Source organism: Musca autumnalis, unplaced genomic scaffold (assembly GCF_047663935.1).
Source record: "Musca autumnalis isolate F117 unplaced genomic scaffold, ASM4766393v1 scaffold_3, whole genome shotgun sequence".
NCBI lineage: Eukaryota > Metazoa > Arthropoda > Insecta > Diptera > Muscidae > Musca > Musca autumnalis.
Window position 1 is genome coordinate 28,209,254 of NW_027411866.1, and position 24,600 is coordinate 28,233,853.

The following is a 24,600-nucleotide window of genomic DNA, read 5'->3' on the forward strand; positions in this document are numbered from 1 at the left end:
ATATTCAAAAGATTGTCATTGACTTTATTCGTTTCCACCAAAAGTGTATTGACTTTTATAAACAAATTTTTCCACAAAAATAAGCTATGTTCATCTTCGTAGGGATTCTGGAAAATTATAATGACTTAAGATATGTTATAATTTGGCATAACGACTTACATAAAATTCTTCGCTGGTGGAATTATCAGCTGCTTCAATTAACGTGAGTATAATTTTCAACAAGAAAATAGTAAAATTCACTTTCATTTTGCAAAATTTGAAATCACAATCACAACACTTGGAAATGTACTGAAAAATAAGTCCAAAGAAAGCTCTTCTATAAAGGCAATGATTTCAGATTAATTGACAAAGCAGGCCGTTTAGATTAAAATCATAAGTAATTGCAATAACTTAGCGTTATCTATTTGACAAGTAGTTGCTGGCAAACGATATGCATGATTTAGAAATGACAACAGATAGTTTACTTGTAATCTTTAACTTAAAACAATCATTTCATTTGTAATCAGTAATTTCTAAAAAATTACCCCCTTGGGAAAGATGAAATTTATAGTTTCGTTAGTTGAAAAATTTTGCTGCGGCCGACAAGTGTCATCATGTTCTGGCTGGGGATTGAACCACAGACCTTCTTTGTTCACTCCCTTGTAATTTAGGGAAAATGTTAGATGGATCAAACTGCGTATATGTATAGTAGGTGTCGCATGAGCCGTCAAATATACGAATGCAATAACACTGTCCAAAAAAATTCAATTTTTTTCAAATGATGGGAAAAACTGAGTAGATTATGAAAGTTGAGCTAAAAATATGAGACTCGTGTATCGGCGTTTTTATACCCTCCACCATAGTATGGAGGGTATATTAAGTTTGTCATTCTGTTTGTAACACATCGAGCTAATCATTTGCGACCCTATAAAGTATATATATTCTTGATCAGGATAAAATTCTAAGACGATCTAGCCATGTCCGTCTGTCCGTCTGTCTGTTCGTCTGTCCGTCTGTTGTAATCACTCTAGCGTCCGCAATAATTGAGATAGAGTGCTGAAATTTTGCACCCGAGAGTCTTTTTTCCATAGGCAGGTCAAGCTCGAAGATGGGCTATATCGGTCCACTTTTTGGTATAGCCCCCATATAACGGTACCTCCGGATTTAAGGTATTTTGACGTTCTTCGCCACATTTGCAGACCGAATTAGCTATAATTTGGCACTTAGGGTTCCTAGTGATCAACAAACTTATATCCCAAAGGATATTGGCATAGGTCAATGTTATGGTATAGTCCCCATATAACGGTACCTCCCGATTTTCGGTATTTCGAGAATTTTAGCCACAATTTTTAACCAAACTATCTGCAATTTGACATTTGAGGTTCTCATGAAATATCTCCACGAAACATCGTCAACATAGGTCCATGTTTTGGTATAGCCCCCATATAACGGTGCCTCCCGATTTTCGGTATTTTGAGAATTTTAGCTACAATTTTTAACCGAACTAGCTGTAATTTGCCATTTGAGGTTCTCAGTGGTAATGAAATATCTCCACCAAGCATCGTCAACATAGGTCCATGTTTTGGTATAGCCCCCATATAACGGTACCTCCCGATCTTCGGTATTTTGAGAATTTTAGCCACAATTTGTAACCGAAATATCTGCAATTTGACATTTGAGGTTCTCAGTGGTCATAAAACATCTCCACCAAACATCGTCAACATAGGTCCATGTTTTGGTATAGCCCCCATATAACGGTACCTCCCAATTTCCGTATTTTGAGAATTTTAGCTGCAATTTTTAACCGAACTAGCTGTAATGATCGGTATTTTGAGAATTTTAGCTACAATTTTGTCTATTCAAAAATAATCGTCAATATAGGTCCATGTTTTGGTATATCCCCCCATATAACTGTACCTCCCGATTTTCGGGAATTTTCAGTGGTCACGAAATTTCTTCACTAAAATTCGTCAACATGGGTCCATTTTTCAGGGTCTACATTGTTTTGATGAAACTACCCTCAATTTGACTCTTGAAGTTCCCTGCAGCTATAAAACTTTCCCGCCAAAAAATTTAAAGATAGGTTGACTCTTTGATATAGTCCCGTAGGTGGTACCTTTCACCTAGCTGAACACATTTTTTTTAGATTAGATCAGATAACACTGTGCAACAAAATGGAGGTGAAAGGCCTTGGTGAGTATATTATGAACCCCGAAGGACAGATCCGCCGTGAGTCGAACTTCCGCGTTATGGCGTGATGAAATTTTTGTTAGAGACCCTGTGGGCCATCAGGAATTAGCGTTATATCTTTGTTCACTGTTGCTTAAGTGCTCTACAAAAACAACAAACAAAGATATAATGCTAATTCATGATGGCTTACAGGGTCTCTTGCAAAAATTTCCTCACGCCATAACGCGGAAGTTCGATTCACGGCGCATCTGTCCTTCGGGGTTTTTAATATACACACACCAAGGGCTTTCATCTCCAAAAGGAATTATCTCTGTCTCAACATTTGTGTTCACAGTGTAATTTAAGCAATAGTGGGAGGCAGTAGGGGTCTAACCATTGTCGAAAAGTTGTTCCACCTAAAATTGTAAAAGGACCCTAATTATTCCATTTTAATTAAGACTATTTTATGGTGGAGGGTATAAAAAGATCGGCCCGGCCGAACTAAACGACTTTTTACTTGTTAAAGTTTACATCGAAAAGTAACCAAAGTAGGCGGGGGCAAGTTCCGCCCACTTATAGTTTTTTTTTAATATTCGAGTTAAGATATCTTGGAATCCTTGCATTTTAGGTATATAGTGTCTTTGGCAACTTTACAGAGGAGGATGTGCGAAATATTTCTGTTAATAATTCTAATACTCATACGGTTCATCAAAGGGGTCTTTTTGGTACTTTTTTCAAAAATCTTTCAAAAACTCCTTTAAAATGTGATCATATCAAATCAAAATGTTCTACGAAATTGTTCGCCGTAAAATTTTACTATAGGTACCAGATTACACCAAATCTAAAAATCTTCTTTAATTGCCATGAATCTCTAAAAATGAAAAAGAAAACATGTTTTAGGGTTAATGTCGGACTTCATCTGAGTTTATTGAAAATTGACCCACAAAACACAATTTTACAGAGATGACGTCAAAGACAAAAATATTTTTCATCAAATTTCATTATGGGTGATTAAATATATGAAATGTCTGTTTACGTTATATATCATGAAAATATTAGTATAAATTTGGCCGAAAAAAAACATGAAAATATTTCCCATTTTTTATGAACATTTTTATGTGGGCGCACTGTGTTACGAGTTCATATTAACTGTTGCCAAAAATAGAAGGAGTTATCGTAGATGCATCAGTTTTGGTACATGAACTTGTAGTTGACTTACAATCTCGAAGACAAAAAACTGGGATGTTCGGTCCACGTTTTGTTATAGCACCCATGGAACGGACCTCCCGATTTTCGGTATTTTGAAATGAAGTGAATGAAATTTTTTGTAAAAAAAGTCGAATTTTGATTTTCGCTGTTCACTATTTGTTTAAAAATATTGCTATTTTTAAAAGTCTCTCGTTTTAAAGCAAAACTATAAGCTATAGCCAACACTGCAAAACATTTTGTTAAAAAGGGGGTAAACCCCTGAGTGAGGTGGTCACTGAAAAAGAGAAATAACATGTTCGTCTGCAAACCTCTGCAGCTGGAACCTTTATACGTTTGAAGTACTCACTTTTCGCAACTCAAATAGCAAATAATATCGATATACACTTTTAAAAAAATTGTCCCACTCCACTAATTTTAAAATTTGGTTCACAAAATCGATGTAAACACCATATAATCAATATTTATTTCGTCCCGGTCCACACTAGCGTGAATTTCATTAAAAAATTTCATGCAATTAGGAGTTCTTAAATGGAATTCCACACTACAGCAATTTTATGATTTTACTCCACTATGGCAGTCGATCTAGAGACGCATAATTTCATGCGATTTTTTCAATGAAATCACTCTAGTGTGGACCGGGACTTCCAAACAAAATTAAATCCATGTTTATTACATCGAAAGCAAGTGTAAAGCATTACTTTAGAACAATACATTACGGTAAATATTAAAATATTGGAGCATAATACAAGTTCTTAATTTCTAGAGACAGATATAACCATTTTTCGGAAACTATAACAGATATTGTGTTCATCGTTTATTTGTTAGGTAGGTAGGTAGGGTTGTTGTCTATAAATTACGGTAGCATTTACACGAAATGAACTATTTTATTTTTCCTCAGGTACTAACTTTTAGTGAAATTCCAAAATTAGTGGACTATAACTTTTATGTTAGGTTAAGTTGAAAAGAGGGGCGTTTTGGGGATCGCCACATGCCCGTATAGACATACATACACTTAAGCCAGAGTAGGCCTGTTGTGCGCTCTAATTTCGGAAACCTAAAGGAGGATAAATTTTGTTTTGTTTAATTTATTTGAAAATAAATTTGTCAGTTTAGAAATTCTCTACCATTGACGTAATCTCTTAAGTTTTTGAACTCGCTTGCCCTACTTTGCATGAGTTCTTGTATTATATTATTTCGCAGAAATTGATTTCTTAGCGTCGCGGAGGCTGGGCAATGACATCGGTAGTGTTCCAACGTTTCGTCGTCTTCTCCAGATGCTCTGCATTCACTGCTGCCAGCACAACCAATTTTGTGCAGGTGCGATTGTTGCCCTAGGTATCCCGTAAGGATGCCTTTCCTTTGTTTTATCCTCGTCTGGGTTCCCCCATAGGATTTGCGTGTTTTTTCTCTCTCTTCTGTGTTCCAGAGGGATATATGGGCATTTTTTGCCCATACCTTTAACTCTAGACGCGCCGCTTTAAAAGGCTTGGCGTTATCTAGGTTTATCGTAGTTTGCTCCCTGGCGTGCCTTGCCATGGAGTTAAGGCCTCGACACATAAGAAGCATGGCATTCTTGCTTAAGTCATATCTGATAAAAGACTAAAGACCAAGTTCGACCTAATTCAAATGTGATTTTGACATTTCTTTATTCCTTTCCCTGAAATGACTTCAGCCAGAAAGCCAGCCGCTTATGTGTCAAGGCCTTTAGCTATCTCGTTACCCCTAATCCTCGCATGTCCTGGTACACATATAATGTTAACCGAACCATGGTGGAAGTAGTCGTTGATAGAATTTGTACACTGCAAGACAGTTTTTGATTTCAACGTCTTGCTTGTTACAGCTTTAATTGCTGCCTTACTGTCCGTTAGGATGTTGACAGTGATTGGCTTTGTATTAGCTTTAAACCAGTTTAGACACTCTGTAATCGCTCAGATTTCGGCCTGGAGTATCGTATTATGATCCGGCAGTCGAAGGGATATCCTCGTTTCTAGGTCTTCAATATAGAGACCCAGACCCATTCTTCCCCCTATGACAGCCTTCTCTGTAAACCCGCAGCTTGCAGTTAGCATCTGTTCTAGGGTTCCATCGAACCACGAGTCTCTGTCCGGTATTAAAACTGCACACAAGGCGGCTTCACTTGTTGCAGGTATACGGTCCGACTCAATATGATCTATTGACTTACCCGTTGTAACCTGTAATATGCTTTGGTGGTATGTTTGGTGGTCTCTTTGGATCCAGCCCAGGGACTGGATTCTTGTTTTATGAAAATTTGAAATGAATAATATTTCCTTTATATTTTTTTCATTTGACTTTATAAAAGTTTTCATTTCACATTTTCATAGAAGCAGAATTGAGCCCCTGGTTGGTCTAGTCCTCATTGCGCCACTAATACTTAAGCAGCCCGTACGTTGGACTATTTGCACTATCCATAGCTGTCCACCATACCACAGAAGCATAAGTTAAAATCGGTCTAATTACGCCTCTGTACAACCTGTGTGTCATCCTAGGATTGGCCCTCCTAAAAGTTGACCAACATCTACCCAGCAAAATGTTCGATGCCAAAGATGCCATTCAATCATGGGTGAAAGTGATCTGGCATGTCATCTTTTTAGCATCTTCATCGATGAATTTTATATGAGCGTGGACCCCAAAAGATGCTATTCATTTTTGGATCCAAAACATGTCATTTACACCAATGCTTTGACATGTCATTTACACCAATGCTTTGGCATGTCATTTCCACCAATGCTTTGGCATGTCATTTTCACCACCCCTTTGCAATGACATTATCATTACGAAGAGAGTTTTAACAACGTTGGTGTGATTTCGAGTCTACGACAACATCAAACTTATTGTAAACAAGTAAAAAGTCGTTAAGTTCGGCCGGGCCGAACTTTTTATACCCTCCACCATAAAAAAATCTTAATTAAAATGGAATTATTAGGGTCCTTTTACAATTTTGGTCTAACAACTTTTCGATACTGGTGAGTATATTAAAAGCCCCGAAGGACAGATGCGCCGTGAATCGAACTTCCGCGTTATGGCGTGATGAAGTTTTTGCAAGAGACCCAGTAAGCCATAATGAATTAGCATTATATCTTTGTTTGTTGTTTTTGTAGAGCACTTCAGCAACAGTGAACAAAGATATAACGCCTCCATTTTGTTGCACAGTGTTATCTAATCTAATCTAAAAAATGTGTTCAGCTAGGTGAAAGGTACCACCTACGGGGCTATATCAAACAGTTAACCTATCTTTAAATTTTTTGGCGGAAAAGTTTTATAGCTGCAGGGAACTTCAAGAGTCAAATTGAGGGTAGTTTCATCAAAACAATGTAGACCCTCAAAAATGGACCCATGTTGACGACTTTTAGTGAAGAAATTTGGTGACCACTGAAAATTCCCGAAAATCGGGAGGTAAAGTTATATGGGGGGATATACCAAAACATGGACCTATATTGACGATTATTTTTAAATAGACAAAATTGTAGCTAAAATTCTCAAAATACCGATCATTACAGCTAGTTCGGTTAAAAATTGCAGCTAAAATTCTCAAAATACCGAAAATCGGGAGGTACCGTTATATGGGGGCTATACCAAAACATGGACCTATGTTGACGATGTTTCGTTGGAGATGTTTTATGACCATTGGGAACCTCAAATGGCAAATTACAGCTAGTTCAGTTGAAAATTGTAGCTAAAATTCTCAAAATACCGAAATCGGAAGGTACCGATATATGGGGGCTATACCAAAACATGGACCTATGTTGACGATGTTTCGTGGAGATGTTTCATGACCACAGAGAACCTTCAATGTCAAATTACAGCTAGTTCGGTTAAAAATTGTAACTAAAATGCTCAAAATACCGAAAATCGGGAGGTACCCTTATATGGGGGCTATACCAAAACATGGACCTATGTTGACTGAGAACCTCAAATGTCAAATTGCAGATAGTTCGGTTACAAATTGTAGCTAAAATTCGCAAAATACCGAAAATCGGGAGGTACCGTTATATGGGGGCTATACCAACACATGGACCTATGTTGACGATGTTTGGTGGAGATGTTTTTTGACCACTGAGAACCTCAAATGTCAAATTGCAGGTAGTTTGGTTAAAAATTGTGCCTAAAATTCTCAAAATACCGAAAATCGGGAGTTACCGTTATATGGGGGCTATACCAAAACATGGACCTATGTTGACGATGTTTGGTGGAGATATTTTTTGACCACTGAGAACCTCAAATGTCAAATTGCAGGTAGTTTGGTTAAAAATTGTGGCTAAAATTCTCAAAATACCTTTAATCCGGAGGTACCGTTATATGGGGGATATACCAAAGAGTGGACCGATATAGCCCATCTTCGAACTTGACCTGCCTATGGAAAAAAGACCCTCGGGTGCAAAATTTCAGCACTCTATCTCAATTATTGCGGACGCTAAAGTGATTACAACAGACGGACAGACGGACGGACAGACGGACATGGCTAGATCGTCTTAGAATTTTATCCTGATCAAGAATATATATACTTTATAGGGTCGCAAGTGATTAGTTCGATGTGTTACAAACAGAATGACAAACTTCCCAACATACCATAAAAGCTTGAGAATTATATTATAATAAGCTTACCAACATAAGCCTTAAGCTTAAAAAAGACTTGAGAAATTTATTGTTAAAAGCTTATGCCATAATTGTAGAAAAATCGAAACGGAACCCTTGTTTATAAGCTTACCCTTGTAATTGTAGAACAAGCTTATGCAATTAATATTATCTTAAGCTTACCCATGTAATAGTAAAACAAGCTTACATATATTTTTTTAAATTTTATAAATTCAGTTCAAATTTTGAGAATAAGTTATAAATTAACAAAATGTGCAGTGTGTTTTATCATTGCTATTTTTTAATTTTAATAAAGTTGATTAGTGATTTAAGTTTTCACTCTATGGTATAATTAAAATAATTATATTTACAGTTACGTTTTTTGGTTTTATTATTGCTTCGCATCTTTATACGATTTTTCGCGAACTGTCTTGAATGGATGTGTCGTTGGAGTTGCGGCATCTATGAAAAGTAGAAATTTAATGATAATTTTTTCAGTTAATTTTGTAAATTGAACTTACTTTATATAGCTTTTCTTGTAGTGCGTCTTGCACTCTGTATGCTCGGTTTGATTCTCATATCGGGTAAAAACATCATACTTTCCAACGGTGGCAAAATATCCCTCAGCGTAATGTAGACGACATTTCCGGATCAACCATGAACAACTTTTATACAAATGGTGTCGTAAAACACGACTTTCGGAATCGGCGATATGAAGTGGCTGCACTCATTAATATGAATGAAATCTTCCGTGTCCCTTAGAAAATAGGGTTGGGAACATATGTATGAATGTCAAATATATAATTATTCGTAGTTTCGTCACTTTCACTATGTTCGCATTCACTTCATCACAACCGCTATTTACATCACCAATCCTAAAAACTTCTTCAGATTCATATTTTTTATGATTCAAAAGTTCAATGACTTTTTTGTCTCTTAACACTGTTTTATATTTTGTAGGCATCGGCAATTATATTTTAGCACAACACGGATATAATTATTTAGTTCACACAACGCGGATATACATTTAATCACATAAAAACTAAGAAATCGATGTAAAATACAAAAAAAATTCTACGAAAACTAATTTATCAACAAAAGTCAGGCAGACTTTAGAAAAGTTTGTTCCAGTAATAGTTTTACAAGCATTGTTACAAATTGATTGTGAATTTTCTATTTTTATAATATTATTCTCAAGTCCTATTACTTTTTATTTTTATTTGGTATGTTGGGTTAATATACCCTCCATACTATGGTGGAGGGTATAATAATTAATCTTATATATTTAGAAAAATGTGTGTAAATAAAAACACAAAATTAATCTTTATTGAGTCGATGGAATGGGTTCAAATGCTGATGAAAAGATCGGATCTTTCACGACTGCCTTTGCATGGGTTCAAATGCTGATGAAAAGATCGGATCTTTCACGACTTCCTTTGCATTTGTTCAAATGCTAATGAAAAGATCGGATCTTTCACGACTTCATTTTAACGAATGCAAAAGATGCCATGAAATCACGTCATCGCATGGAACCCTTTCCCTCAAATTTTTGGTTTTGCATAACTTGCTTTGCCAGGCTTGGGAATGAATACTACCCTTGCCTCTTGCCAAGCTTTTGGAGTATACGCAAACTTTAAGCAAGCGTTGAAAATCTCGACCAGTCTGGACGAAATGTAGTCCACTTCCCTTTGAAGTAAGACTGGGAAGATCTGGTCAGGTCTAGCTGCTTTGAATGGTGAGAAGCTCATTATTGCTTTTTTAATCATCGAGTTGTCGATTGATGGTGCTTCTTCTTCTTTCCTTCAAAAAAGGTCTATAGAAGCATCCTTTCCTTCAAAAAGGGTCTATAGAAGCACCCTTTCCTTCAAAAAGGGTCTATAGAAGCACCCTTTCCTTCAAAAAGGGTCTATAGAAGCACCCTTTCCTTCAAAAAGGGTCTATAGAAGCACCCTTTCCTTCAAAAAGGGTCTATAGAAGCACCCTTTCCTTCAAAAAGGGTCTATAGAAGCACCCTTTCCTTCAAAAAGGGTCTATAGAAGCACCCTTTCCTTCAAAAAGGGTCTATAGAAGCACCCTTTCATTCAAAAAGGGTCTATAGAAGCACCCTTTCCTTCAAATAGGGTCTATAGAAGCACCCTTTCCTTCAAAAAGGATCTATAGAAGCACCCTTTCCTTCAAAAAGGGTCTATAGAAGCACCCTTTCCTTCAAAAAGGGTCTATAGAAGCACCCTTTCCTTCAAAAAGGGTCTATAGAAGCACCCTTTCCTTCAAAAAGGATCTATAGAAGCACCCTTTCCTTCAAAAAGGGTCTATAGAAGCACCCTTTCCTTCAAAAAGGGTCTATAGAAGCACCCTTTCCTTCAAAAAGGGTCTATAGAAGCACCCTTTCCTTCAAAAAGGGTCTATAGAAGCACCCTTTCCTTCAAAAAGGGTCTATAGAAGCACCCTTTCCTTCAAAAAGGGTCTATAGAAGCACCCTTTCCTTCAAAAAGGGTCTATAGAAGCACCCTTTCCTTCAAAAAGGGTCTATAGAAGCACCCTTTCCTTCAAAAAGGGTCTATAGAAGCACCCTTTCTTTCAAAAAGTGTCTATAGAAGCACCCTTTCCTTCAAAACGGGTCTATAGAAGCACCCTTTCCTTCAAAAAGGGTCTATAGAAGCACCCTTTCCTTCAAAAAGGGTCTATAGAAGCACCCTTTCCTTCAAAAAGGGTCTATAGAAGCACCCTTTCCTTCAAAAAGGGTCTATAGAAGCACCCTTTCCTTCAAAAAGGGTCTATAGAAGCACCCTTTCCTTCAAAAAGGGTCTATAGAAGCACCCTTTCCTTCAAAAAGGGTCTATAGAAGCACCCTTTCCTTCAAAAAGGGTCTATAGAAGCACCCTTTCCTTCAAAAAGGGTCTATAGAAGCACCCTTTCCTTCAAAAAGGGTCTATAGAAGCACCCTTTCCTTCAAAAAGGGTCTATAGAAGCACCCTTTCCTTCAAAAAGGGTCTATAGAAGCACCCTTTCCTTCAAAAAGGGTCTATAGAAGCACCCTTTCCTTCAAAAAGGGTCTATAGAAGCACCCTTTCCTTCAAAAAGGGTCTATAGAAGCACCCTTTCCTTCAAAAAGGGTCTATAGAAGCACCCTTTCCTTCAAAAAGGGTCTATAGAAGCACCCTTTCCTTCAAAAAGGGTCTATAGAAGCACCCTTTCCTTCAAAAAGGGTCTATAGAAGCACCCTTTCCTTCAAAAAGGGTCTATAGAAGCACCCTTTCCTTCAAAAAGGGTCTATAGAAGCACCCTTTCCTTCAAAAAGGGTCTATAGAAGCACCCTTTTCTTCAAAAAGGGTCTATAGAAGCACCCTTTCTTTCAAAAAGTGTCTATAGAAGCACCCTTTCCTTCAAAACGGGTCTATAGAAGCACCCTTTCCTTCAAAAAGGGTCTATAGAAGCACCCTTTCCTTCAAAAAGGGTCTATAGAAGCACCCTTTCCTTCAAAAAGGGTCTAAGAACTAAATGTCAGCCATTTCTGAGGAATATTTAGCCCACAACCTTCAAAACACCGAAAATCGGGAGGTACCGTTCCCCAAATTACTTGGGGGAAAGTTTTGTACCCACAACGAAGATTAAGCCCTTTTTGTGTGATAAAGAGGCTAAAACCATCAAAATATCGAAAATCGGTTGGTACCGTTTTATGGGGGCTATATCAAAACGTGGACCGATATAGCCCATTTGCAATACCAAATATCCTAGGAGTAATAGAAACTTCTATACCAAAATACAAAGCTCTATCTAAAAAATTGCGAGCTGTCAATCCATTCCTTCCTTTTATACCCTTAACCATAATATGGAGGGTACAGGAAGGTTCCTTCCGTAGTTACACTTCTAAATATTCGTCGAAGACACTTCAAAGTATATATCGTCTGCTCCGTCGGAAAAGGTCGTAAGTCCCTCTCAATAAATTTTTCAGGAGGAAGAAAAAACATTCCATCGCTTTCTGTATTAAAGATTTTATTATGGTGGTAAAGACAGTATTTTTCGTTTATTTATTCCGCTTCAATATCTGTACTTTGTTTGATAAAATTCCATCGCATTTGGGAAATAATTGGTAGTCTTTGGACTTACGACCTTTTCCTTGTACAGTTTTGTATTTTTGTAGGGACTTATGACCTTTTCCTACAATTTACGGACGTTTTTAAAATAAAATATTTATACTTTACAAAACAATGTGGAAAGGGTATTATAAGTTTGTTTTGTCCAATATTCGTGTAACATCGCGAAGTATTCGTCGTAGACCCCCTCCCCTTGCCATTTTTTCATGTTTTGATGAGATAAAGCGATCTAGCTATGTGTGTCCGTCTATCCATTAACAATTGTAATAAAGCTCCAGGCCTCAATTTTGGACCAATCGTCACGAAATTTTGTGGAGAGGTCGGGTTCCGACCAGAAGTGACCCCATTAGATGTTGGTTATGATCGAAAGCTGTGAAATGGACCAAACCCACAATTTTTACCCGACTTTGTAGCTGTCCTGTAGATCGCAGTAATATTCCGATCGGAGCGAAATTTTAAGAATGATTTCAGTTTAAGACGAAGAATAAGCTTGCAATTTAACATGGCGATGAGATAATTATTAGCGGGTTTAATGGACCAAAACGTTTGTGTGAAATCTTGTATATAAAAGACAATGTGTGTATGTTTGTATGTTCCGCATAGACTCAAAAACGGCTGAACCGATTTTTTTTTTGAAAATTTCAGAGAATATGCCAGGAACAACCGAGGTGAAAATAGGCTTTATAGTTATTGAATTTCGGAGGGGGCGGGGGCGGGGGCAGGCCCTATTTTTTAAAAAACGCTTTTTTGCAAAAGTTATGAAAGTGTCGGTCAGAAAATTAATTTGCGAGGCAACGGTTGCTGAATCTCCGACCCTATGTTCCATGTAATTTTCAGATTATGCACAGCAATGTCCCTTGGTGGAAGTAGGCTATATATTTCGTTTCTCCCATCCTGGGTACATATTTTAGCAATAAGACCAGACCAGAGTAAAATTCTAAGTCGGTGTAACCATGACCGTCTGTCCGTCTTTTGAAATTAAGAGTTTCTATTACTTCTTGGATGTTTGGTATTGACATCATCAGAGCTTTCAGAATCACCGTGAAAACCATAGGGAACTAGACCCATGACACCATCGTCTAATTCCATTCCAAATTCATACTGCTCTTTGTTAGCAAAAACCATGATGACTTCTTAGTTTAATAACATTTCAATCAATTATTATTATAGAATCATTTAAGAATATAAACATTGCACTTACCCGTCCGTTAGAAGGTATTACTTTATTGAATTCAGAATACACACTAATCTCGTTATGTGAATGTCCTATGTCCTATGAATGTCCCTCGAGAAACCACAAATGACCAGTTGATAAAGTTAAGTAAGATATACGACAGTAAAAACAGTAAAATTTTTGATTTTTTTTAAATTTTTCAATATATGAGGTATTTGAACATTCAGCATCCCAATTTGTATCAATGAAAAGGCCAGAAGTCCATCTTTCATAATCAGTTCGCTTATAGGGGAATATAGATTTGAAATGTAAATTTTCGTTGCAATATAGAAATTATCACATTTTTGTTCAAAAGTTTGGTCCACAGGCTCCGCCAAATATCATCCGATTATCATCCAAAAGTGTAGGCTAGTTCTTTACATTGTACCCCAACCATGGATGACGTTAAACATTATATATGAACTACATTAGCAGTAGTATTCTTTTAAAGTATACATTTTCCTGTGGACTTACGACCTTTTCGTACTCAAATTTGTACATTTTGTGGACTTACAACCTTTTCCGACAAGGGCAAAACATATAGAAAAACGCTACATACTACCATTTTCTTTGTATCATACGACGTGTTTTGACTTGTACTATCATCTTGTAACAAAAACGCGATTTCCAAAAAAAGTGGACTTACGACCTTTTCCGACGGAGCAGACGATATATTTAATATACATTTGGAGCAGTAAATTTGTGTATTCGGACTTACATTCCAGTAATTTACATAATTTTTACCTTGACATCCTAAATATCCAATAAAAAAAATTACACTATGCAACACTGAAAATGCAAACAACTTCTAGTATTAATTTTTTGAAAGTGCATATTTAGATTACAGAAACCCTAGTTGGGTTTTGTCTTGTCAGATCCAGTTCGGATTTTATGGCCTCATCTAAACCGGGCTAAATCTACACTTTTTTGCATTTATCAGACCTTTATCTCAGAAAGGAATAGGAATTTGGCCTAGCTGTCTTTAGCAATATTGTAGCCCTAAACTAGTAGAACTTATCTGTTGAACAGACCACCTAATAAAAACTTCATCTAGGGTATCAAAACTTATAAAATATAGAAAAAGTTACATAGTTTTTGGAATTCTGGTCGGTATCAGCTAAACTATTGAGAGTTGAACCAAGTAACCTTTTACAAAAATCTTCCAAATAAAGTTCTCAACAATTCTTTAGAACATTCTGAAACTCTAAAATGCTTACTTCATGCTGTTCCAGCGGTATTTTGCATCATATCTTTTACAACAAGTATTTTAAACACAGTTCACACCAACAGTTTATTCTCGCATTTCGGATTTCACTACATTATTGACATTTTTATTAAATCGTCGTTGAGAAATGTACTGAAAACAACGGGTCAGAGGCATTTTACAACAATGACATGTTCTGAAGAGTTGTGTATTACATTCCAGGGAATATATTTCCAAAAGAAAATATTCTGAAAAATTTAACGGTTTTGGAGATACGGTGCGAAATGTATAAAAATTGTGGTATTTTTGCATATATTTTGAAATTTGAGGCAATAAATGTAGTTTTTCGAGTTCATTATTTCTCCAAATATTGTTTTCTTGTCCTTATCTACAAATTTGCTTCAGAGGTCAGAAGAAGATTCGCATTGGTTTCAGAGATATAGCCCCGAATTTCTTTAAAAACTCAATATTTAACAATGTTTAGATGGGGCCATAAAATCCGAGCTGGATCTGACACAACAAAACCCAACTAGGGTTTCTTGGCGTTTGTGTCTGTACTTTCAAAAAATCTTCAGTTCGAATTGTTTGCACAAGATCACCTTAAAAATGTTGCACAGTGTTATGGCACCTTGTTGGAATTAAGTGTTTGATAGCACGCTTAGCCTCAATAAGTCGATGGTCAGACTAGCAAGGTTTCTTGAAACCAATTTCGTTAAAGTTTTTTTTTTCAAGTTTCGTTAGTGTCCACACACGTTAACGTGAAATTTAAGATTTTTGCGTGTCCTCTTTATTTTACCATTCGCGTTTGTTGTGTTTCTCATACCAACAAAAACAAAAAAAAAACATAAATAAACTAAAAACAACACAAAATAAATAACATTAATAATTAAATTAATATTAATAGTTAAATGTTCACTATTTCATTAAATAAATGTTTTTATTAAATCTTCTATGCTTGTTTTGTTGTTAACGTTTGCTTGAGAAAATAAAAATGAAAGAAAATGGAAGAAAAAAACTTCCAACGAATAATAAGAAGAGGCAACACAACAAACACGCCTATAAACTTGACGTCGCCATGTTGAAATCGTGCTAGTCTGACCATCGACTAAGTGAATTCTTCCACATGATGAAATCTTTCAAATAAAACGCTTGCCGTTACATTTTTTCACAAATTTTAATTTACATGACTATGAAAGTAGAAAATCCCATCTTTATTGCAATAGTCGGTAATACATCCCACTTTTTTAATTTTGTTTTGTAATCACGCTACACGTAGCAATTTTGATTGGATCGTCACGAAATTTTGGTTGTTAATGGGGGACCCGCATTGTCGGATATTATTCAGGGGTCGGAATGTGAAAAAACATATTTGGAGAAAAGGCCAACGTTTTATTTCAAAGCGAATATCTCTCTTCTGTAAGAGGTATATCGAAAGCAAACCCTGGCAAGGAAAGTAGAAAGTATCACATTTACAACGATGTCAAGTAGGTTCTCATAGGTGGTCAAACAACAGAGATATCGCAATAGTCACTAATGCAAACCTTTTTCCATTTTTTGTGCAATCACACTACAGGTCGGAATTTTGATCGGCTCCTCACTAAATGTTGGGGCTTGATGGGAGTCTCACAGAGAAAGAAGCCTACCCAGCAAAAAAAGTCCTCCCAAAATCATGGGTTTTGTAAGGGATTTTTGGCAGCTGTAACTACTCGCAAACCCCCTTTCTTCCCCATTATTTTTACAAGGGCATGTCGCACTCAATTTGTAGTTATTTTATGACCACTAGAATAACTAGTTATTCTGTGGCCACAGGAGTTGAAAAGTAAGTTGAACAAATTCTATTTTTAAAACAGTTGATGTAGAGAATTTTTTTTAATTTCATCACACATCTTACTTTTATTTTACTTTATTTTATTTCGTTCGCTGTGCGGGTTGAACACACGAACCCCCTGATTTCTAGCCAAAGACACTAAATACCAAGCCACGCACACGAACATTAAGGGTTGCTTAAGAACTTAAATGTGCAGTGCACATGTGCACCACGAACTGTTATTTTTTAATTAAAAAACTCGCGTGCCGACAGTGAGCGTTGAACACACAACCCTAGGATTTATAATCGGACACACACTCACTGTGCCACCGTCCTCATTACTTAGTGAGGAGCAAAGTAAGTAGGTCTCCTTGTAATTTTTTTAAGAAGTATTCCATTACTTTTCAGGTTGCTTGTAATGCGAAAAGAAGCTTCTTTACATTACTTTGTAATGGGTTATTTACTGTCTTATGGATCCGAATTTTTGCTGGGTATTGATGGTTGGCATACATCCCACTTTTCCATTTTTATACCCTCCACCATAGTATGGAGGGTATATTAAGTTTGTGTTTCCTTTTGTAACGCATTGAAATACTCATTTGCGACCCTATAAAGTATATATATTCTTGATCAGGGTAAAATTCTAAGTCGATCTGTGCACGTCCGTCCGTCCGTCCGTCTGTGGTAATCACTCTAGCATCCACAAAAATGGAGATAGAACGCTGAAATTTTGCGAAAATGGGTCTTTTTTTTGCAGGCAGGTCAAGTTCGATGATGGGCTATATCGGTCAACGTTTTGGTATAGCCCCCATATAACGGTACCCCCCGATTTACGGTATTTTGCGTTTTTAGCTACATTTTCAGACCGATTTAGCTATAATTTTACATTTAGGGTTCTTAAGTGTCAATAAACTTATATTACAAAAGTTGTGGACATAGGTGCACGTTTTGGTATAGCCCCCATGTAACGGTACCCCCCGATTTACGGTATTTTGACGTTTTTAGCTACATTTTCAGACCGATTTAGCTATAATTTGACATTTAGGTTTCTTAAGTGTCAATAAACTTATATAACAAAAGTTGTGGACATAGGTCCACGTTTTGGTATAGCCCCCATATAACTGTACCCCCCGATTTACGGTATTTTGCCGTTTTTAGCTACATTTTCAGACCGATTTAGCTATAATTTGACATTTAGGGTTCTTAAGTGTCAACAAACTTATATAACAAAAGTTGTGGACATAGGTCCACGTTTTAGTATAGCCCCCATATAGCGGTACCCCCCGATTTACGGTATTTTGCCGTTTTTAGCTACATTTTCAGACCGATTTAGCCATAATTTGTCATTTAGGGTTCTTAAGTGTCAATAAACTTATATAACAAAAGGTGTGGACATAGGTGCACGTTTTGGTATAGCCCCCATGTAACGGTACCACCCGATTTACGGTATTTTGACGTTTTTAGCTACATTTTCAGACCGATGTAGCTATAATTTGACATTTAGAGTTCTTAAGTGTCAATAAACTTATATAACGAAAGTTGTGGACATAGGTCCACGTTTTGGTATAGCCCCCATATAACGGTACCCCCCGATTTACGGTATTTTACCGTTTTTAGCTACATTTTCAGACCGATGTAGCTATAATTTGACATTTAGGGTTCTTAAGTGTCCATAAACTTATATAACAAATGTTGTGGACATAGGTTCACGTTTTGGTACAGCCCCCATATAACTGTACCCCCGATTTACGGTATTTTGACGTTTTTAGCTACATTTTCAGACCGATGACATTTAGGGTTCTTCAATGTCAATAAACTTATATAACAAAACTTGTGGACATAGGTCCACGTTTTGGTGTAGCCCCCATATAACGGTGCCCCCCGATTTACGGATTTTGAAGTTTTTAGCTACATTTTTAGGTCGATTTAGCTATAATTTGATATTTAGGGTTCTTAGTGACCAAAAAACTTATATTCGAAATAATTATGAACGTAGGTCCATGTTTTGGTATAGCCCCATATAACGGTACCTCGATATAACGTATTTCGGTATCTTCATATAACGGATATGCGGTATTTTGAGAATTTTTCCTACAAGTTTTAACCGAATTATGTGTAATTTGAACATTTGACATTTGAAATTCTTAGCGGTCACCACACCTCTCCACCAAAAATTGTCAAGAAAGGTCGATGTATTGATAAAGCTCCCATATAAAAGTACCTCCCGATTTTCAGTAATTTGATGATTTTAGCTACAATATTAAACCGAACCAGCAGTAATTTGTCATTTGAAGTTCTTAGTGGTCACAACACCTCTCCATAAAAAATTGTCAACATAGGTCCATGTTCGGATATAGCTCCCATATAACGGTACCTCCCAATTTTCAGTAATTGGCAATTTTAGCTACAATTTTTAACCGAACTAACATTAATTTGACATTTGAAGGTTGTAGTGGTCACCACACATCTGCATCAACAATTTTCAACATAGCCCCAATATAACGATACTTTCCGATTTTCGGTACTTCGAGGATTTTACTTAAAATGTTTAACCAACGTAGGTCCATGTTTTGGTATAGCCCCAAAACAAACCTCCCTATTTTCCGTACCTTAGCTTTATTTTTTGAACGAACTTTCTTTAATTTGAAATTTAAAAGCCAACAAAAATTGCTCATTTAAGTTCATATTTTCGTAAAGCCCACATACCTCCGAACTAGCTGTTAATGACATTTGAAGTACCCACGTAATGTACCGATTTTCGGTATTTTGAGGATTTTTAACCGAATTAGGAGTTATTTGACATTAAAGGCTCCCATCAAAAACTGTCAACATAGGTCCATGTTTTATTATAACCCCTATATAACGTACCTCCCAATTTCTCGCCCACCAAAAATTGTCAACATACATAGTTAGATATAGGCACCATAAAAAAGGGCCTCCCGAATGAAGCATTTTATGTACATTAGCTGACATTTTAACGTACCCACTTAAAGTTGGGGACAGGAATGAAAACTAATTATTCCATTTTAGTTTAGAATATTTCATGGTGGAGGGTATGAAAAGTTCGGCCCGACCGAACTTAAAGCTTTTTTACTTGTTTTATTTGAGTTGTACTGACTCTGCACTTACATAAATGCGTTTCAACAAAATTGACCTGGCGCTAAGCTATCCCCATTATAATATTTTGAATTTTACCAGTTAAAAGCTTATGTAGTGGTGTAGGGTATCACATAGTCGGCGCGACCCGACTATAGCCTTGGCTCACTTGTTTTAATTATCTTTTATTTTTAACTTTTTAGTAAATACAGTTTTTGACCACTGTGAAGTCCATAACCAGATTACACTCAATTTAGGTCGAAAATTTAGATACAAACTTTAAATTGGCTGAAATCGTGTTGTATCGTTATATGGGGGATACACCAAAATCTGACTCATAGCTACAATTTTTGATGGAGAAGTTTTTGTACAATTTGGAACTCCAAATGCCAAGTTACAGCCAATTTGGGCCAAAAATTACGACAAAATCCTCAAAGCACCTTAAAGCGGTTGGTACCGCTATAGGGGGGCTATAGGAACAAATGGACCCATATTGGTTTTGGTTTCATATTCATGTATCGTCATTCATATCTGAAAAGTGTGCAAATACCCAACCCTGGCCTACACAGTCTTACATAAGTATACGTACGCCCCATAAATCTCGGGTTTTAGAAAAAGTAATGATTTTTATGAAATTCCAAGTACACAGGTTTATTTCGTCTCACTAAAGGCCAGATCAATCGTCGCTTGCTTTGCTTCCCAAATGTCAAATTATAAAGGAATGCCAGAGCCTCCTAAAGGAGAACGCAGGCGGATTTGCAAAAAGGCTCTGGCATTCCTTTATAACTTGGCATGTGGAGAAGCAAGCAAAGCAAGCGACAATTGATTCTGTTCTGGCTTTAATAAAAAATATTTAATACAACAAAAGTATATTCCATAATATAAATAACGGTAAATTTTACAAAAACCCAAAAATGATATGTACTTACAAAAGTATACGTACGCCCAAAGGAAATATGAGTATTATCGTACAATTTATGGAATTAGCAGCAAAATTTATACATTTTATTGTTTTGGCGAATGTGTCTGGGTGTCCAAGATATATTTTACAGAAAAAAATAATTTTTGGGTCTTAAATGCCGTTATTTAATGCCAAAATTCTTGCATAGCTCGTTAAAGTGGGCCCTGGCTGATTTCTTTTCGTTATAGGTATTTGAGTATACAAAAGCCACAATATTAGTGTCATATTATAGATTTTGAGATCCTAGAAAGATTTCTAGTTGACCTTGTGCATAACACACCCTCCTGGGTGTCGATAAATTTACATTTTTCCTAGGACATCTCAGGAAGTTAATAGATTCCTCGGAATTCTAGGCTCAAATTATATACAGAAGACCTTGAATTGTGTTTTAATATGGTCTTATATAATCCTTGGACACCAATTGAATCAGAAATGTGCAATTATCCGATACTTTCCGACCCTATATTGACGGTAATGGCCACATTTGGTTACATTTGAAATCTTCCCATGCTGAATTCAAACGCATAGGAATCGATACATCCCAGTCTAATTTATATATCCAAAGTTCTTGCAAAAGGATTTTAGCTTTGGCCTCCCTCAATATAAAATTTGAAAACATCATTTCTTGGAGCCCAATGAATTCCTAATGCTCTTGCAGTTTCAGAATCTGAGTGTAATAATTTTTCACTGCAACTTGTTTCGTTGAAATCTGGATGATTTGAAAACCATTTAGTAAGTTTGAATCCTGCTGAACTGAGAATGGCAGTCACTTGGTCACAAATTGTGACCAGACTACTCAAATCAGCAGCACCAGTCAATAAATCATCCACATAAAAGTCTTTGCGTATAACTTCAGCTCCAATTGGCAAAGTCTCTTTGGACTAGTCACTTAAATGGCTAAGACAACGTATTGCCAAAAATGGCGCAGAAGATGTGCCCTATGTGACCGCCTTTAATTTGAAAATTTGTAACGGATCACAATCCTTTTCTCTCCAAAGAATTAAGTAAAAATCTCTATCTTTCTCGTCCAGTAAAACTTGACGGTACATTTTCTCAATGTCTGCAGTAATCACATATTTATGTAGACGTAGTAGAGTAGAGTACAACTCTTCCTGAATAGTTGGACCAACCATCAAGAGATCGTTGAACGAAACATGTGAAGATGTTTTGCTCGAAGCATCAAATACGATGCGTACTTGCGGTCGGAAAACACATTGATGTGGAATAAAATAATGTGGCGTATTAGGAATTTTGTTATTTGTCATTTCCATGTGACCTAAGTCAAGATACTCTTTCATAAAGGAATTATACATTTCCTTGGATGTGTCGTCATGAGAAAGTCTTCTTTCTAAAGAAAGAAACCGCCTTTTTGCAGTTTCAAATGACGAACCTAAACGTTTCACATCTTCCTTGAAAGGTAAAGACACTTGAAAGCGTCCTGACGATAAACGTCGAACATATTTTCGGAAATGTTCCTCACATTTATTTTGCTCATCACACCGTTTTTTTACTATTTGTTGGAATTTCTTCCAACTCACAAAATCTTCGAACTATTGCATCAATCGTTTCGTCATTCCCTATTGAACTATTTAAATGACTTCGACTCATCGTATTTTCCAGCTACGATCCAGCCAAGCGAAGTTTTTTGTAAAACTGGAAGACTCGAATTTGGTTTGATTTGGCCAAAACAAAGAAGTTCGAAGAAATCTTCAGCGCCAATTAATAAGTCAACTTTCCGAGGTTCATTAAAATTAGGGTCGGCCCGTTCAATATTTTTGGGAACATTCCATTCAGAAATCGATATTTTCTTATCAGGCTGAATATTCGTAATCGAACTTGGATGAAAATTGGGTTGAATTGAGTCTCGACATCACAGACAATTGGACACTATTCTTAGAAAATGAAGAAGTCTCAGAAATGCCAGTCAAATTTAATCTGCCATCTTCTCGTTTTACCTTAAGCCTCTGTACCAGGTCCTCAGTAATCAAATTGGGTTGAGTACCGGAAGCTAAAAGAGCTCTAACCAAAATAAATTTCCCCGAACTACTTCTTACTTGAACTAGTGCTGTAGCCAAAATTAAGGCCTGCGTACATAAGCTGTCTTGCCTTGCTTTCCTTTTTCATTTCTGACATAATAACAAGTAAGAAAAGCGTTAAGTTCGGTCGGGCCGAACTTTTTATACCCTCCACCACAATTTCAGCCATTTCGGTGGATTAATGTGGCCACAACCTTCAAAATACCGAAATTCGGAAGGTACCGTTCTATGGGGGCTATATGATGGCGTGGACCTATACCTACAAATTTCTGGGGGAAAGTTTTATACGCCTAAAGAAGACTAAATACCAAATTTCAGCCATCTCGGTGTGATAATGAGGCTAAAACGTTCAAAATATCGAAAATCGGGAGATATTGTATTATGGGGGCTATATCAACACGTGGACCTATATAAACATTTTATGGTAGAAATGTTTCTTAGCCTCTAGAAACACAAAATACAAAGTTACAACCGATTCGTTGGTTAAGTGGGTCTAATACATTCAAAATATATTAAAATGACGCGTACTTTATATGGGGCCTATACCAAAACGTGGACCTATATAACCCAACTTTGGTAGGAATATTTTTTGGCCTCTGGAGACACAAAGTACCAAATTACAACCAATCCGGTGGTAAAATGGGCCAAATATCTTAAAAATTCCTTAAAACGACGACGCCTCACGCGTCATTTTGTATGGGGGCTATACGAAAGCGTAGACCTACATAGCCCACTTTCAATACCAAAAGTCCTACGTAAATATAATATATTTTCCCAAAATTTTATCAACCTACGTCAATCCGTTCGGACGCTAGAGTGATTTCCACAGACGGACAGACGGACGGACATGGCTATATCGATGTAGAATTGCACGCTGATCAAGAATATATATACTTTGTGGGGTCTACAATGATTATTTCGAGTAGTTACAAACGTAGTGACAAACTTAATATACCCCCATCCTATGGTGGAGGGTATAAAAATAAAAGAATTAAGAAGGCCGAGCAAATTTCGAACTGGGTCGCTCTTTTCTTTTTTATTCTTTTATCAGACGCAAGGTAAGCAGGCAAGGCAGCTTATGTACTCACCCCTTTACGCCGTCACTCGACGCCGAATGGTTGACCGAAGCACTGGAAGTAGAGGTCTGCTCTTTATATATATTTGAATTGGGATTATCAGAAGCATACTCTATACTTCACTGCTGAATTGCATTTGGCCACAGTATGACCCTTCTCCAACCAATTAATCCAAGCAGGGACGGCTTTAAAAAATTTAAATCTTTGGAGAACTGGTACAGCAGTAAACGAAGAACAATTTCTTATGTTATGCTGCAAAGATCTACAGAAGACACACTTTTCTGGAGATTGTTTCTGTTTAGAAACAGAAAGTGAAGTCTTGAAATTCCTTTTAGGCTGATTAGTACCGGTCCACACTAGCGTGAATTTCATTAAAAAATTTCATGAAATTAGGTGTTCTTAAATTGAATTGCCCACTACAGCAATTTTATGATTTTACTCTACTATGGACGTCGATCTAGAGACGCATAATTTCATATCAAAATTTCAATGAAATTACTTTAGTGTGACCCGGGACTTATCAAATTTGGGTTTGCTTAATTTGGGCCTTGCCCCTGCAGATTCCTCTGCAGAGATATGCTGGTATCTTTTCGAAGTCAAGCTGCTCTTCCCACTTGGATTTAGTCATCGGATCGACCTTTGACATAACTAAGTGGATTAAAATTGCATTTGTAATCTTTTTGTCATCACCAATTGACAACAATGAACCATATATGGCAGAAACTGTATCAATCATGCTTCTCAAAGCAGAAGCCGAAGGTTTGGTGATCTCCAGAAGATCGAAAAGTTTAGCAATATTGTCAAAAAATATTTAACAATCATTATCATAAACCTACTTTAAGCTGGCTTATGCTTTTGCGTAATTTTCTTCAGAAATTTGAAAAGCTTTTACAGTACCAAGAGCTTAGTCGGATAAGCATGAAATCAAATGGTTGAATTTTTCTATGTCTGTTAATGTCGGATCTGTGTGAACTATGTTCTCGAAAAGACTTATAAAATTTTTATATTCGGAATATTTTCCGCTGAACTGTGGAAGTTTCATATTTGCCAATCTAGATGGATGCGATTGAGCACAAAAAGAATTCTCAGGCATTTTAGATAAAATTGCTAGAAATAGGGACTTTGCCGATACACATAAGTCCTCAAGTTCACCACGGTCATCA

General features: G+C 36.6%; 1 protein-coding gene across 1 annotated transcript in view; it reads right to left on the minus strand.

The window, feature by feature from the left end:
• The window catches only part of LOC141397114 (ryncolin-4-like), a 48,759-nt gene that overhangs the window by 22,069 nt on the left and 2,090 nt on the right, over nt 1-24,600 (minus strand). Inside the window, exons 2-3 of the mRNA XM_073973038.1 lie at nt 160-288; nt 1-107 (exon numbers count right to left, since the gene is read on the minus strand). The exon at nt 1-107 is cut by the window's left edge and continues 9 nt beyond it. Coding sequence (XP_073829139.1) covers nt 1-107; nt 160-288 — 236 coding nt within the window. The remainder of the gene's footprint in view (nt 108-159; nt 289-24,600) is intronic.